We start from the raw sequence: 16,839 nt of genomic DNA on the forward strand, positions 1-16,839 counted from the left end.
CTGATGAGAGTTTAGCCAGCTGAGTTATGACAGCAGGATGTCTCTTCCAATTCAGTTTGACTGAGTTCAAGCACTGCCATCAGATTACCAGCCTTGATAGATGGTACTGAACTGATAAATGCACTGATCGGGAGGCCTCGCTTCTGCCTGTAGTTACTTCAAATGAGAGACTCATGCTACTGAATTTGATTGTAGGATTGTCACAAGTAAAAGTAAGGAGCGTGTCTGTTTTGCCAGTCTTGTCCTCCATGGCATAATTATGAAAAAGAAAGCCCTGTACAAGCCATTTCTGCGTGCGTATGATGCAGTTAGCCATTTTTTAGTATGAATCAGCAAGGTCTGGTTTTGTTTGGAAGCATCAGTGAACTTTAGTTTCCATTTATTAAAGTTGTTCATTATCTCCCAGTAGATCATTATGTTCATTTTAAAGACATATTTAAGGTGTCCATAATAGGGATTTATTTGGTAACTTTCCATACTATATTAATTATGTTGGTTGATAGAATGAGTAGAGGACATAGAGACCTGAGATCAGTCTCATAGATGTAGTAGCTGCTGCATTAGCCTGTCAAAAAGTATATGTAGACCAAGAATATTTATTGCTAATAATGATCCCAGGTCTGATTGACTGCATAGCCATCCTTAGGGTGGGATGTCTGAAACCCTGGGAGACAGGGCTTCTTAAATCATGTAGATGGCATTCAACCTGACCTTTGCTGGATAAAATATTAATAATATTACATTTCACGTAGCACTGTAAATCTATCAGTATTCTAGTAGTGAATGTATAAATAGTGTTTTAGTATTACTAACATCTGTGGATGTTTCTTAGCACCTGATTCATCTTTCCTAAATAGGTCAGCCAAATGCATGTAGTCAGCACCCCCATAACTCAGCTGTCTCTCTGTCTCAGTACAGCTTTCCTAGGCAAAAAGGTCAATGCTTTTTATATTAATGGGCAGCACCTTAGACAGCTAAGTCCTCATCCTGAATGAGTCATCTTTCTTTTAACCTGAACCGTGTAGCAATGCCTTGTAGCTTCAAGCTTGCAAATTGCTTTTATACCTTGTCCTTTACGGGCCTGTTCTCTACCCCACTTCGCGTCTCTTCCCTGATCCTGAGTAACGTTTCACTTGCTCACTTCAAATGTCCGAGTTGCTTGGAGCAAAAAGGCTGTGAGTGGATTTCCCCCACTCTTGCTGAATCCCAGTATCACAGAGCCCAATAAACATGGCCTGCGAGGCAAGAATGAAGAGCAGCTTCCAGCAACCTGCAGTGAATCAGCATGAAAGCTGTAGTGGCCTGGCTGAGCTTGGCTCCTTGTCCAGTCTCTAGCATCCGACCATAACTAGTTCCACCCAGGCCCTGCTGTATTAATATTTTTGCTTTCTGTCAAATTTCCCATCCAGTCAGCACTTGCTTTCAGTAAAATAATTGTTGTCAGACAAAACCATCCCATTCATTAGTTATCTTTTCTCTACTTATATCAACCAGTCCAAAGGCCAAGTATATAGAGGAAATATCTGTATACTGATCAATGGAATTTTCTTCTGATTTAGGAATCTCAGCTTGGAATTGCCTGGATGTTCTCCCTGTGCTTCAGGATCAGTTTGTCTTTCAAGTTTCCTGGATGGCTTTAGCTGAAGTTAAAATATAAAATAGGTCTTAGTGGATAGGTGGTGAAACTAGTCACAGATTCTGATTTGTGTATATGTTTGTTTAAGGGGCAGCTTACAGGCATTTATGCCTGTGAAAATTTCCTCTTTCCTCTGTTTTCTACAGTGCTGCTTCATGTACATGCTAAAAACAGTGCTTGTTATAACTAGAGCAAACACCTGTTAGTTTCCTACATGACCTTCAGCATTATCTTAATAAACTCCTGCATTCATTGTACCTGATAAAGCTTCATCTCCAACTGAGATTAATGGGGAACAAGGAAAGACTTTTAAGATTGAAACTTCATAAGTATCATTTCATCACACTTTGTGCTTAATGTCAGATTCAGGCTAAAAGCTCCAAAAAGCTGTTTCTAGAAATACATAGGAGAGTCAGCAGTAACTAGTTGGCCATGTCTTTGAAAATGAGCTGTTGTCTTCTACAGCACACTAATCCCCTGCTAAGCATTTTGTGGAAATGCTTATTCCCGTCTGTGTTCTTTACCACAGTTTAAAAGTACTAAAGTTACATTCTTCTGTTTCAAATCCATCCAATTTGATAAAATCTTTTGAGTCTTAGGTTCATCTGTTGCATTGGCATATACCCAAATTGTGATGAACACTCCAGTTAAAGGCAAAATTGATGAGAGAGACTATATTTGCACCATATTAGCACAGCTAGGAAGGATGAAAAAAGAGAGATCTTCATGATTGTTACTATGAGCTGATCATAATTAGATTCTGAATGATTTATTTTTTACAGAAACCAAGTAGCGTTTTCCCCACTACCTTTCGGTGTTTAACTATTGATCTTATGTTGATATCTTTGTGAGTTTGAAAGCCCAGCTTTCACACTGAACTAGCCTTCTTTATTAGATAAAATCTGACATATTTCTTGCCAAACATGAATATGCAGATACTTACAAAGATGTAATTTCTTTTTATTAATATTAGCTGCTTTGTGTGTGTGTGAGAGGGGTCTGTGCCTGCAGCTGCAGCAGGACTGTGGACCTCAGGGATCCTGTGTGCAGGTGGCAGCAGCTGGGACACCAGGAAGGAGGGCCCAGCTCCAGGGTGCACAGAGTGTCCAAGCCCAGCTGCTGGCGGGGTCCACGTTGCACGTTCACATGTGTGTGTCTCCCCCTTTCTCCTGATCTCCTGAGAGGGGAACAGGATGAGGCCGTCGGCGCCGTTGGTGTCTGTGCGAGTGCTGAGTGTGTCTTTCTGAACTGATCCCTGTGGGTGGCCATGTGTGTTTGTGCGTGTTTGCAAATACATACGTGTGTGGTACATGTGTATTGGCGTGGGTGCCTGTCAGGAACACCTCAGCCGTGCTGCTCATTGGACCTGGGCACGTAGAGCTGTGGCAGCTTCGTCCCCTCGGGCCACCAAGTTTGGCCTTCTTTCCTAACAGCACTATTTTTTATCTGCAAAGTGGTCATATCCCAGACTCCACATACAAACATTTCCTGAAAGAATTTGGTTTAGGTTAAATGACGTTTATATCTCAAGAATGGTTTTGTATATCTGCCTGTACCTGATAATGTCTGGGCTTTTTTTAATTCTGTTTTTTTCCCCCTGCCTAATGCTTAAAGAGAAATGACAGAAGGGAAGAAGGAAGGTGAGGAATCAGAACAGAAATACAAAGATATAAAAAAGGAGGAGTAAGAATGAAGAAAAACTGTGGGAGAACAACAATTTTAAGAAATGATTCAACTCCTGGTCAAGTGTTAACTTCATTAGCACTTTTAGAAAACATATAATTTACTGGACTTAAAAATGTGGTTTGAGAAAGCTGCTGACATTATGGTGTTGTTTTATGACTTACAAACACTCACCAGCAACATGTTTACTGCTAGTTCTTCGTAATCAGTCAGAATCATTTAGGTAATAGAGTTCCTGTCTCCACACTCATGAAGCATCATTTATGTCTAATTATGCTATCTTGACACAAGTAAACGAAACACTGCGTGACTGCACCATTAACAAGAAAATAAAACACCTCATTGCCTAGAAATCTTTTCAAAATTCTTATGTATTCTTTCTGTTGAATAATTATATGACAGGAAAAACATTACATTGTGCATATTCATGCATGTGGGATGTGATTTGCTAGATATCTAAATGCTTTTGTGGGTTTATGTTTTCCCCATAGATTTGAATCTGTAATGCTAGGGTTTTTTTATATCTTTTTCACCTTTTTAATGCCATTATTACTCTGTGTTGTACTATACAGCAAATACTTGGAATGTTTTCAGAACAACAGAAATGACTACAAAAATGCATATGTGTATTTATATTCACTTGCATGTCTAAAGTTTAGATGCACATAGTTGTAGTTATTCTGTCCAGAATTTTTACACAATAGATATGTATTTCCTCCCATTTATGTTGTAGCCATTTTTTTTCTTCAAAGCAAGGGGCCTACAGACACACTAAATGTAAAATGAAAGTTAAACGTATTTTAACCTGTCCCATTATTCTCTTTCCGAAGTCTTGTTTGTTTGTTTATTTCTATTATTCATCCTTCTAGTCCTTGTTCCGTTATCTGGGAGAGGTTGCTTTTTGTTTTTTGTTTGTTCGTACATATGTCTATACATATATTTATACATAAAAGGTGTCTACAGAAAGTGATTTATGTTTTCAGTGAGCAGAATCATCCTTTGCATCCCTATTCAACTGAGCATAGGAGAATCCCAGGGTTAATGGAGTTTACTATATGAAGTTGGATGGGAAGAACCTGGGTCTAAATCCTAGGCTTTGCATGTTTGCTGACAGGATGAAAGTCCAAACTATATTTTCTGATAGATTGTGCTTAATGTTTTGTGGACAGAGAGCAATACAGGTGGTCTTATGCATCACTTATGAATCCTCATCCATGGCTTCTCTCTCACACATTATAATTAGGTATTTTCAAAACAGTAGTGTATGCTTCATTTTACGAGCAACATACCAACACTATGTCTTCCACAGCTGATATGAATTTTGGCAAATCTGTTCTGCCGTAGTTATCTAGGTAGATTCAAAAGGTAGATTCTAGGTATATTCCTCAAGTGTATTATATCTTAAGTGAAACAAATATAATCAAAGCATAAATAAAACAGTTACCTATACATACTGCGATTATTCTTCAAGACATATATAGGTACAGATACAAATACATTACATACACAGAGTACATTGTTCCTCCTTGTTATTTTCTTACCTTAGGATCTTTCTAGAAAACTAAAGTAAACCTTGCTCATATTTCATTGTAATGACAGGTTATGTACTCATACAATGTACAGTATTCATACTTGGGCAGTAGGCAACATGACTATCCTGTTTACTCACAGGTCAGTTTGTCATGTGTTTGTCTTTGGGCAGTCCCTTTTCTCTAAGGGGCATAAAACTTTGTTAGAGACAAGAAGAGGTGTAAGATGTGTGCCACCCAGTTGCTGACTGGAGCTTCTGAATACACCAGCTAAAGTGAAATATATCCATCTACAGCATATCTCAAAACTTTAGTAGTCATTATACCATTTTGGAGCCCTGCTGTGCTGTCTGAGTTTGTATGTAAAGCTGTGCATATGTGTACAAGTATGTGGCATCGTTCTCATACTCAGCAATGAGGTTAATGCTGTTTCTAGGTTTCATTAGAGGTCTTGCAAATCTGTTTGGGTCAGTTGTTCATGTTGAAATCATAAGGAACTATTTGGTATTAATGATCACAAAAGATTTATCAGCAAAAAAGTATATACAGTGTTTTTCAATATGCTTAATATTTGGTGATTAGAATGGTAGCTGAAGCACAGTTCCTGAAGGTTGTCTTTTTATGCTGTAGTTATATTTATTTGTGCAGAATCTTCAGCAAGTAGCTTTCCAAATATAGACTGCAGTTACTTAGCCGAATAAACTCTCTTTTAGTAGACTCTCTCGTAAGAGTACATTAAGAAATGTTCATATTTATTCACTTTACTAGAACCAGCGAACTGCCTTTAAGGCTGTTAAGTGTGAGCCAGATTTTATAGTTCAGATGTGAAATTTGTGGACATGTTTTGTCATCATAAATCCTCCAGAAGGTCCCTGTGGAAATGTTTCAGTGAAATGCTTCTTAAAAGAAGAAGGGATATATGAGTTTGTGTCTTGTTGATGTGCATACATCACATGAATGGTTTTTACATGGGGTGTAGTTTGCATGATGGGCTATACATAATATAACACTTTGGGATGTTGTTTGCTTCAGGTGCCTTGACGGATTTTCTGGACAGTTTTGTGAAATAGAAGTTAATGAGTGTAATTCATCACCTTGTCTGCATGGTTCAACCTGTGAAGATCATATCAATGGATACACTTGTAAATGTCAGCAAGGTAAGCAATGTCTGGCAGAATAATCTTAAACAATGATTGTTTTGACTTACTGGTGTTACTAGTGAGAAAATTGGTAAGTTATAGCATGCTCTTTATTTGTGTATAAACCATAAAATAAAGGTTAACTGTCCCATTGACCAGGTCTGTAAGAAGACAAGACAGGAAACAGTTGCTTTTCTGTACGTTTCCAGATGAGGCAATAATTTGAATGAAACCTAACAAAAATTAACTATCTAACAAACATCTCAGGAAGACTTAAAAGGGCTCATTAAAAGACACTGAAAATTATCTAGAGTTATTTATCTTTAATAATGTGGAGTACTTCACTAATCTTTATGATACCAACCAAGCAGGCACTGAATAACTGCCTTCAGAATAAGATAGGCTAAATGCAATTCGTTGAACATTTAAACTAGATATTTGTGTTCTCAAGATGGAATGAAGAGAAGTTTTCTGAAATCTTACAAATAGTAGTTTCTAAAAAGCTGGGAGACATTTTTTTGTGCTCACATAGCTAAGTTTCAAAGCTTTTGTGACTTAGTAAAGTATGTGTTTTTTAGCATTAATGCAAAAGCAAAGGTCACAGTCAGTCTTTACTGGCACGTAGCCACAAATTTAATCTCCTCAGGACTGTTCACTGTCTCCTTTCATGACTGTTAACAAAGTACGTTTTGCTGGCATCAAAAGGTATGCATAAGTGCATTGTAGCATACTGCTCCATAACTCACTCAATTTAAGAGTGACCCTAATATGTGTCTCATGAACTTGACACTTTTTTAAGTTTAAAAGACTATTGCTTCATATTGTACTTACTTACTGAATACTTTCTTGGATATTCCAGGATTTCTTAGCGATTATTTTAGAAGTTATCTAGAGATAGTCTGCAAGATTCTATTCACTCATGCTATCTTCATCTGATCTGCTTCTCCTCTGTGGCAGGTTTACCTTGTGGACTTCCATTAGCAAGTCAGCTGGTCTTGCTACACTCTTTTGGACTCAGGCGTTTATGAATTTATTAGGCAAAACTTTTCTCGTGAATAGCAGATCACCAAATAATGTTGCTCACTCCTTTTTGCACAAATTGCTTCCATGTTTGTTCTTCCTTAAAAAAACCAAAAACAACAAAAACAAACAAAAAAAACACAAAATGGAGTGAATATTAATAAAATCAGATTTTATTTTACATATCATCTTTTTATTCTGAAGTGTCCCTAATGCAGCTTACGGAACTATGAAATCTGGCAATTCTTTTCAAAAGCATGCAAGATGCTTATATTTAGATATAAACTGACTCAATATGGATGGTTTATTCAGTTTTTTATTTAATATTAATAAATATATGAGTGAAATGGAAGCACCTATTATCCAATCTGTCTCTGGTTTAATAAGATTTAATAATTTTACAAATTTACTTGCTCAGATATTAAATTTTTGTAATGAAACTGAATGTCTAAGAGATACTTAATAATCCAGAAAGTCACTGTTCTTGATGTGTGATAAATCTGTGGACTTTGCTATGCAAAGGGCTAAAATACGTAATTATAATGGTCCCTTCTGGTCTAAAAATCTGAGTTATGACTTGTCGTCAGTAGTTATGTCTTTGTGACCTCTCAGCGCAGTTACACAGTGCAGACCCTACCTGGACAAAAGTGTACTTCTCCTCAGGAAACTCTAGCTAATACAAAATACAGATGTGTGATGTATTTTCTGATCAGTACAATGCCTCTCTCTGAATAGACTGTCAAGTCTAAAAAAAAATTCTCCTTATTTTCAAAGCTACTAATACTTCGAGTATATTTGAATATAGATAATTTAAAATTGCTTACCAGCCAAGGACTGTAATTCTGTTCCTGTGCAGCTGTGTACAGCAATGCTTAGTGTAAGCAGGATGAGCTTTCTCTGGGGCCTCAGAATTCACACCTGCACCTAATATGATTTAGACACCTCCCAACCCAAGTGTAAGCTGCACTTTTTTTTTGATTTAGCAGCAGCATTTAATAATGGAGAGGTTAGAGATCTCTACATGAGTGCTCCCCTAGGTAAAGACACTTGTATACCTTCTTTAATTAGTGTAATGTTTTCAGGAATTAGTTGAATTATATGGTATCTGAAACAACTGAGGAAATTAGAAGGTTACATCTTGGAAAAGAAGGGAAATTTGAGAGGCAGAGAATCCTTTGCAATGAATAGCTTTCTGAAAACTTGCGTTACTGAAGAAGATTAAAAGATTTATTCCAGAGACACAAAGAAGAAATGCTTAGAATAAATCTACTGTTATTGCTGGCTATGACTCATACATAGGGTGCCTTGTATTCCTCTACTAACCTGTACCTCCCTGTGTGGAAATAGAATTGAGTGTTTTTTAAATCTGTAAAGACAGTTATGGGAAGGAAACCACAAGGCAGAAACTCTGCCACAGATCCCAGGTAAAAATTTAATGAAATGGAGGAGAGATAGTGGCCAGACAGAAGTAAGAAGAGAGGCCAGATGATTTCAGCACTGCAAAACTCACCAGAGAACAATATGAAACATGTGATGTGAGCATGTGATACCAGAAAGGGGAATTGGTCTAGCTCTGGCGCAAATCCATTCTGTAATGGATCACAAATTTAGCTGGCTACTGCCCCAGCAGCAGATCAGCACACTTAGGATAAGGGATGCACGTTCAGGATGTGTAGGCCCAGCTGCTGGCTGCTCAGGGGCAGAAGCAGCAGGAAGGGGCATTGCAGAGAGCTTGAGAGAAGCAGCAGCAGCCTGAACTGGTAGTGGCTTCGCAGCTCAAGACTTTGCCCTGCTGGGGCAGGCCAGACTTCCAACAATGCGTCCGTTTTTGACGGATGCTTTGAGGCAGAGATTGGGTTTGGATCAGCTGAGGACCTTCCCCTTCCCATCCCGTCGTCCCTTTTTGAAAATTGAATTGGAGAAATGACACAGCTGCAGCTGATGATGGGAGTACCATGGCAGAGGGTGGGGCTTTCTTCAATGTTCTGGTTTTGGCTTTACTTTAACAGTCAAATAGGCTGCTACCAGTTTGGATCAGTCTCTGAGGAGTGAGTACTCAAGACCAGCCATGAAAAATAGAGTTCTGGCCTCTAACTTTCAGATTTATTCAGGTCTAAGGGAATTTCACGTGCTGTGAAATTGTCCTACTGAGTAATCTGGTACACTAATCTGTCTCAAAGTTTCTCTTTTCAACTTCTTGACTCTAGCTGATTTTTTGTTATGCTAATTATTTTCGTCTATTGAAATCTCCAGGTTTTCTTCTGCAGTGTGTCAATAATACATAAATTTGACTAAGATCATAGAAAGGGCAAAAGAAAGATAAAAACGTTATGTAGTCTTTCATTTCACATTTGGGAATGTTTTACCTGTTCAAATTCTTTGGTGCATGAGAGAGAAAACAATACAGATAGTTCTGTAGGCAAGTGCAAGCTGTAAGGTCAGATAATTTGGTAATGCAGGAGTACATTCAGCTTTCATTCCTATTTCCTTAAAGGTCTTAATAAATTATTTATTCTAGATTCTGTTTGTTTTTATTTTTTTTTTTTCCTTTCTTCCTGGCAGGATGGGAAGGCCTCCACTGTGAGCTAGATGTGGACGAGTGCATATCCAGTCCCTGCATACATGGCATCTGTGTTCAGAGGGAACCCAGTTTTGGTTATACTTGTTTTTGCAAGCCAGGATTTGTGGTAAGACAAATCCTTTTCTCCTTCACATAACCTGATTAATCGTCATTGCACAGAAAATACTGTATGAAACTTCTTTTTGTCCTCATTCAGATAAAACTTGGCCTTTCTGACACATACAGTGTTTTAGTGGATTTTTTTTCTTTGCTTTTGAAAAAAAAAATATTGCAAAGAACTATTTACCTATTATTCAAAATATATACATATATACATATGTATGAGTATATATAATGTCTCTTTCAGACTTCAAATTCCATTCGTGTTTTAACATATGTACATATGTAACATATGTATTGATCTATCACTCATTTCAAGCTATTGCATTTATTGAAATATTAGTATTATAGTAATATGTATAAAATTATTGCATTTTTGCTTTTATTCCACTATCTGTTGTTCCATCTTCAGTCACTCAGATTGTTCTACACTTTGGAAAATAGACATTAGAGAAACAAAACTGGAATAACAGAAAAATAGGTAAAACCTGTCTCTTCAGTATGAAAACTACGGACAGATAGGGCCTGAATAGCTTAAGACATGGATTTGGTGGGGCCCTGCTGGTTTTAATGCCTAACTGCCTGGTAAATTCCCACAAGAGTAGGTAGTTATATATAAGCTGCAATATTTATAAGTAAATCTTCTGTAGTCTGTGTAGTGCTGTTTGAGGTATGGATCATAAAGTACAGATCATGAGTTTCTCTGTCATTGAAAATGAGAGCATAGATAGTGGTATATGTCATATATGTTTACTTTTAAAATGCAAACAACCGTAGAAAAATACCTACTTTCAAATACGAATCTGCAGGGTCTTCCTGCATGTAAAGTGTTAAAACACTTATCTAAAGCATTTACTGTCACTTTGAAAACTATAAAATTTGTCCCTGCCTATTTAATGTATCCTTCATGCACAGTGGAGATCATCCACATCTGCTTTGTTTCTATAAGTTATAAAATTTTATTATAAAATATTATAAAATTTCGTGGCCAAGAAGGCCAATGGGATCCTGGGCTGCATTAAGAAGAGCATCTCTAGCAGGTCGAGGGAGGTGATCCTGCCCCTCTACTCAGCCCTGGTGAGGCCGCATCTGGAGTACTGTGTCCAGTTCTGGGCTCCACAGTACAAGAGGGATGTGGAGCTGCTGGAGAGAGTCCAGCGCAGGGCTACAAGGATGATCAGGGGCCTGGAACATCTGCCCTATGAGGAAAGACTGAGAGAGCTGGGCCTGTTCAGCCTGGAGAAGAGAAGGCTGAGAGGGGATCTAATCAGTGTATATAAATACCTCAAGGGAGGGAGTGCAGAGGACGGGGATGGTCTCTTTTCAGTGGTGGCCACTGATAGGACTAGAGGAAATGGCCGGAAACTGAAACATCAAAAATTCCATAGGAACTTAAGGAAAAATTTCTTAACAGTGAGGGTGACAGAGCACTGGAACAGGCTGCCCAGAGAGGTTGTGGAGTCTCCTTCTCTGGAGATCTTCAAAACCCGCTTGGATGCAGTCCTGTGCCACGTGCTTTAGGTGTCCCTGCGTATGCAGGGGGGTTGGACTAGATGATCTCTAGAGGTCCCTTCCAACCCTAAGCATTCTATGATTCTATGATTCTATGAAAATCATAGTCCTATGCCTTTATTACATGTAGTTGTAATAAAACCCACTAATTTACTAGTCCCAAGAGAGGTTGGCATGAAACAGTTTTATGGCATTAGGAAAGATTATTAGAAAGAAATCTTATTCATTTAATTAGCTGATCATTTATGCTATACGTAGAATTAGACAAGAAAAGAAGGAAACATGCTTTTATCATTGGAAGCCTGAGATACAGATTGGACTGCTGTTCTCTCATGTTTTAGAAAACCAACATAGTGGTCTTTCATTTAAAACATTGATTTAAACTACTTGTTTAAAAGTTTGTATTTCATTAGATGGAAAATAATATTAGGCCTTGCCAAAATTTATTTATTATAGCTCTTAGGAGGATTTCACATTCTAGAGTGCTGTGTGCGAGTTTTTTGTTTGCTTGCTTGTTTGGTTGGTTTTATAAGAACTTTCTCATGGATGATCTCATAAACATATGAGAGGTATACTGTTTGCTTCAGCAGACTAATACAACTTTAGACTTCTGCCCCAGAAGGAAGGAAATAATATTAAAAAGTCGTGCTTAGCCTTTTAATACAAATACTTTCTTGCTTGTTTGTTAGTTTTAAGAAAAGGAAATTGAAGAAACCCTAAAAAAGACGTAAGGTTAGATTGCTTTCTTTGTACTCCGTAATGCTCGGGACAGTTAAATAAGGTTACCTGCCATACAAATGGCTTCCGATGATAAGAGAAAATAAAACAAAGAAGAAACATATCTGTAACAGATAAAATATTCCAAATTAAAATAATATGGAGGATACTCAGATTCTCTGTAATGTTACAGCAGTTATAGCAATTCCATTTAATATCTGTCCTATATTAGGAAAGAATTTGTATGTGTAACACCTTTGGAAATACCAAATTAGTAGTCTTGGAGGGTTGTTGTTGATCTTTTTCTTTTCAAAATATCACAAGACTTTGAAAATCTTTATTTAATGAAGGTACAGATAGGTAAAACCTCCTCCTTTTCCTTTTTCCTGTTTCCTATCATAATGTCATAATGATGAGCAAAATTGCATTTTTGTCATCTGCAGTGACACCACTAAGAACATTTTTGACAAGTTAACATTGTTAGTTTTACTGTTGTGAGATCTGTAAGACATATAGAAACACATCTCAGTTTACCTGAAGTTTTTAATTGCCACATTTAATGTAAATGTAATGTATTATTTTTAATATGCTATAACTGTCTTAAATTATATATACATAGCCCATTTTTCCTGAGCAAACTCTTGTGTGATCATTCTTGTTGAATTTCAGTTTCTGTGTTCCCACTTTTGCTTCTCTTTTTCTCTTGCATAGCCTGCTGCTCCCTGACATCATAAACAAATTTAATAGAGTTGTCAGAGATTTCAGAAATATGAAAGTTGCTTCAAGTCCCCTGAAAACTGCTAATCAGACAGAGATTTCTTACATGTGCCCCAGCTCCAGTAGAAGCTTTATTTTGAACTCTTCTCTCTTGGATATGAAATATGAGACATATACTTTACAGGATATCAGAGGCTTATTTGAGGCATCAGTGTGATTTGCACTGAAAATCTCATTTTTTCTCACTACCATAGTAATACTTGAACATAATTAAAACATTTGTGATATTAAAACATTTATGATAGCAGATTATAAACATTATGTTAATTTTACACCACTTTCCTCAGTATTTGAAGTGCAAACAAAACCATAGAAGTTTTAAAAAAACAAAATACATGTGTTGAAAGATTTTGTGATATGTGTGTATCATTAGCTATGCTCATATTATTCTCAATGGAGACTCTTTTGTTTTACTGTTCAGAAACTTAAAGCCTAAAGTCTCTGGTGTCATTTAGAAATTTCCCTGGCTTCCTGCCATAGGTTTACCATAGATTTTGGATAACATCTGCACCATCTAGCTGCCTCAGACATAATGAGAAGGAACATTTCCAGGCACCGAGCCTCACTGCGTGATGAATGAAGATAGCTGGGTGTGGGTGTATAGACAGGGATAGCTGTGTTGTTAATGTGTTCAGCTGTGTTATTAATGGACCTGGTGTGGTTTTGATATGCACAAACAATTTCTGACACAGCTCAAAAATTAGCAGAGGTCAGGCACTTTTCCAGTGTGTAATTGGGCATTGTCGCCCTGGTTTAAAGAGAATGAGAGGTTAGAGGCATGAACATGTACTCAGTGTCAAAATGATACCAGGAAAATTCAGTTTCCTAACATAGATACAGATAGAGTGTTGCAGAGAACTAATTTTTTTTTTAATGACAGTGGATTTTATTGAATGGTTAATGCTGTTTTTTTTTTTTTTTCTTTGACTGGATAGCATAACTAAATCTGAAGTATAAATTAACTATTCTCTACCTACAAAATCTGTCTGTCAGTACACTGTTTTGATTCAGTTATCTGGAATATGACATTCAATAGCTTTTGTTTAAAGCAGTGCTTTTTCTGAAACTGTTAATTCTTTAATTTACAAATTGCATTTTCATGCTCACTAAAAAACGTACAATAGTTTAAATCTCATCACTTACTTAGTTCAAGCATATAATCAGAAACCCTGAGGTCTTTGTGATATTATCAAGCATCAGAGGCAGGGCTAAACTGCAGTGTTACTTTTCTTCAATCACGTATCAGGTATTTACACTCTTAGTCTTCCTGTTGCCGTTGCTTGTTTCAGAGAAATTAAATCAAACAGCTGGAAGGACACAAAGATGAGTGATAAATGAACAGTTTATCTCTGGGATATTTATACCTTGTTGTTTTCATCAAATAACCTAGAAGATACTTAGGTTTCAAGGACTCACTACAAGAAGGACGTAGAGCTGCTGCAGCAGGTCCAAAGGAGGGCAGCAAAGCTGATGAAGGGGCTGGAACACAGACCTTACGAGGAGCGGCTGGGGGAGCTGGGCTGGCTTAGTTTGGAGGAGACTCAGGAGTAACCTTATTGCTCTCTGCAACTGCCTGAAAGAAGGTTGTAGTGAGGCGGGGGTTTATCTCTTTTCCAGAATAACTACCGATAGGACAAGAGGAAATGGCCTAAAGTTGTGCCAGGGGGAGGTTCAGGTTAGACCTTAAGAAGAATTTCTACACAGAAAGAGTGGTGAAGCATTGGAACAGGCTGCCCAGGGAAGTGGTGGAGTCACCATCCCTGGCAGTGTTCCAGAAACGTGTAGATGAGGGGCATGGTTTAGCAGGCATGGTGTTGAAGGGCCTACAGTTGGTCTTGATGATCTTGAAGGTCTTTTCCAACTCTAGTGATTCTGCCATTCTATGGCTTAGTTTCAAGTAACAACCACTGTTAACTTTCCATTCCTTTTATGGGCAGCTTCAAAATACATGATTTGCTAGGCATAAGCAGCAAAGTTTTGATTTCTCCAGCGTTCAAGAATCTTTTATCTTTGTGTCCCCTTCCTCCCACATTAAAATAAATGGAGTCAGGGCAGGGAGATATTAAGGTTACTGATTTGGGTTGTCCTTGATAATTTCATCGGCCTCAAAGAAGTCATCTCTGTTGAAAGTTGTCTATAGCAGCAGATGATAAGAGGCAGCAAAAGAGCCAAACTGTGGTTAAATTATGTGGCCTAGAAAAAAATATGATAAAATCATGAACAAGCCTATTCAAAACCTCCATAGTTTATTAGCAAACTTAGTACATGGAGCTATCAGGTGTCCTTGACTTTTTTGGGATGAAGATGTGTGTGTTTGAAATTGCTATTTGTAATATTCTTCTAGCTTGGCCAAGATAGTTCTTCACATGGTCCTTTAGTTAATTACAACTCAAGTGAAAAGAAAATGAGCCACAGTCTGGGTTCAGTGTGTATTCACACTCTGAGAGTACATTTAATTCACACAAGTTTTGCTGGAGAAAAAAAAAAAACGGTTTCCATTTATTGTGGGAATGTATTTCAGATTTCCCATGAATTGTTACCATGCTGAAAAGGCAGTGCCAGGTCAAATTTGAGACTTACACTATTTTTTTTTAAATTCTTTTTTCCTAAAAGATATCTACATATCTAATCTAATGTGTTAACAAGGTGCCCTGTGAAGATTTGACAGAAACAGGCAAAAAAAAAAAAAAAAAAAAAGGAAAACTTCAATTTTAGAATCAAAGGACAATATAAGTTGTTAGCTAAACCCTTTGCAAAAAAATCTATATTACTATGTGTTACCATCTAATCTAGAGGTTGTATTTATTTTAACCATTTTTTATTAGTACTGCCAATGTCACAGTTAATATACTTGCTACTACAAATCTGAGAGGGAAAATATTTTTATTTGTAATCGCTTAATACTGAGTAAGAGGCAAAATAACATTGAGTTAAAATTAAAAAATACTTAACTATACAATTAAATTACTTAAGGGGCATTTTCCAGATGGTTATACTTGGTTTTGAAATTTTGGATAGCTTTAACAAACCGTGTTTTAGAATCAAAAGAAGGTAATACTTTGAATTAATGTGACTATGAAATGCAAATTGTCTTCAAATTTGGCTTTTTAAAAATTCTCTTTCAGGGACAAAGCTGTGAGCTTAATTACAATGATTGCCTTATACAGTCCTGCTCCACTGGGTTCCTTTGCATTGATGGAATAAACAATATCACCTGTTTACCTGCTATCCTCCAAAGCAAGCAAACTGTCACTGAAATGGCTGAAGTGCTTCCTACTGGGATTTTAGATGATGGCCTTTCATCAGCCCTATCTGTGTCTGAGGAACTTTGGTCTGAACAGGCTACTTCTGAATTTCATACAGGACACGTGTCTCAAGGTAAGAAAAACAAGCTTTTGAGTAATGCATGCATCAAACTGCTTTCCTTGTTAGTACTTTTTCAATGGTAAGAATATTTAAAGTGTGTTCTGTCTTTTTTACTTCTTTCTGTTCATGTGAATTTTATCTCCCAACCTTTCTTAATTCTGTGTTTAAATGTAACAGGTAAATTATTCTTTTGTCTCAATAATAGCTTTCTTCAGCATCTTACCTTTGCAGTAAGGAAAGCTACACTTTCTCTTAGCTTCATTTTCAGTTTGCTTTGCACAGTGTGAATTTTATATGCCTCATATTGTGTTCAGCTCTCTCTGACCCTAATGTCAATCTTTCCTTCTTCCTTGGCTAGTCAGCAGCAGGCAGATAATTTGCCTTACTCCATGGGGACTTTCATTTTTCTTTCCTAGCTCACATCTTTTGAGTGCTTCCTTTTCTGTGCATCTGAATGTTTCTCACTAAAAATATCTGCAACAACTCTCCCAAGATCTTTGTCATTTTAACTGTTTATAGTCAAGATTGGGGAAAGCAAAAGAAAACAAAAAGTCTATTCTGTTATTTTTAACATCTTTAAAGAATGCCAACATGAATAGAAGTACAGCAGTTTGTTTGGAAGGCTGCATCTTTATTATGCCCTTTCCATTTTACTAATGCAAATTTTTACAGTCATAATATAAAGCACCTTCTAATACTTTATTTCAATTTTGTCTATGTGTTCTTTTAAGGCAATTATTTGTATAAGAAATAAGCCAGAGCTCCTGAGTTTATATAAGA

General features: G+C 37.1%; 1 protein-coding gene across 1 annotated transcript in view; it reads left to right on the forward strand.

Moving 5' to 3' along the window:
* EYS (EGF-like photoreceptor maintenance factor) overlaps positions 1-16,839 on the forward strand; it is a 636,352-nt gene that overhangs the window by 303,137 nt on the left and 316,376 nt on the right. Inside the window, exons 19-21 of the mRNA XM_088531218.1 lie at positions 5,881-6,005; positions 9,570-9,694; positions 15,819-16,071. Of these exons, the coding sequence (XP_088387344.1) occupies positions 5,881-6,005; positions 9,570-9,694; positions 15,819-16,071 (503 nt within the window). The remainder of the gene's footprint in view (positions 1-5,880; positions 6,006-9,569; positions 9,695-15,818; positions 16,072-16,839) is intronic.

Source organism: Tinamus guttatus, unplaced genomic scaffold, assembly GCF_059628265.1.
Source record: "Tinamus guttatus ecotype Peru unplaced genomic scaffold, ASM5962826v1 Tinamus_guttatus_pri_ptg000402l, whole genome shotgun sequence".
In the NCBI taxonomy this organism is placed as follows: domain Eukaryota; kingdom Metazoa; phylum Chordata; class Aves; order Tinamiformes; family Tinamidae; genus Tinamus; species Tinamus guttatus.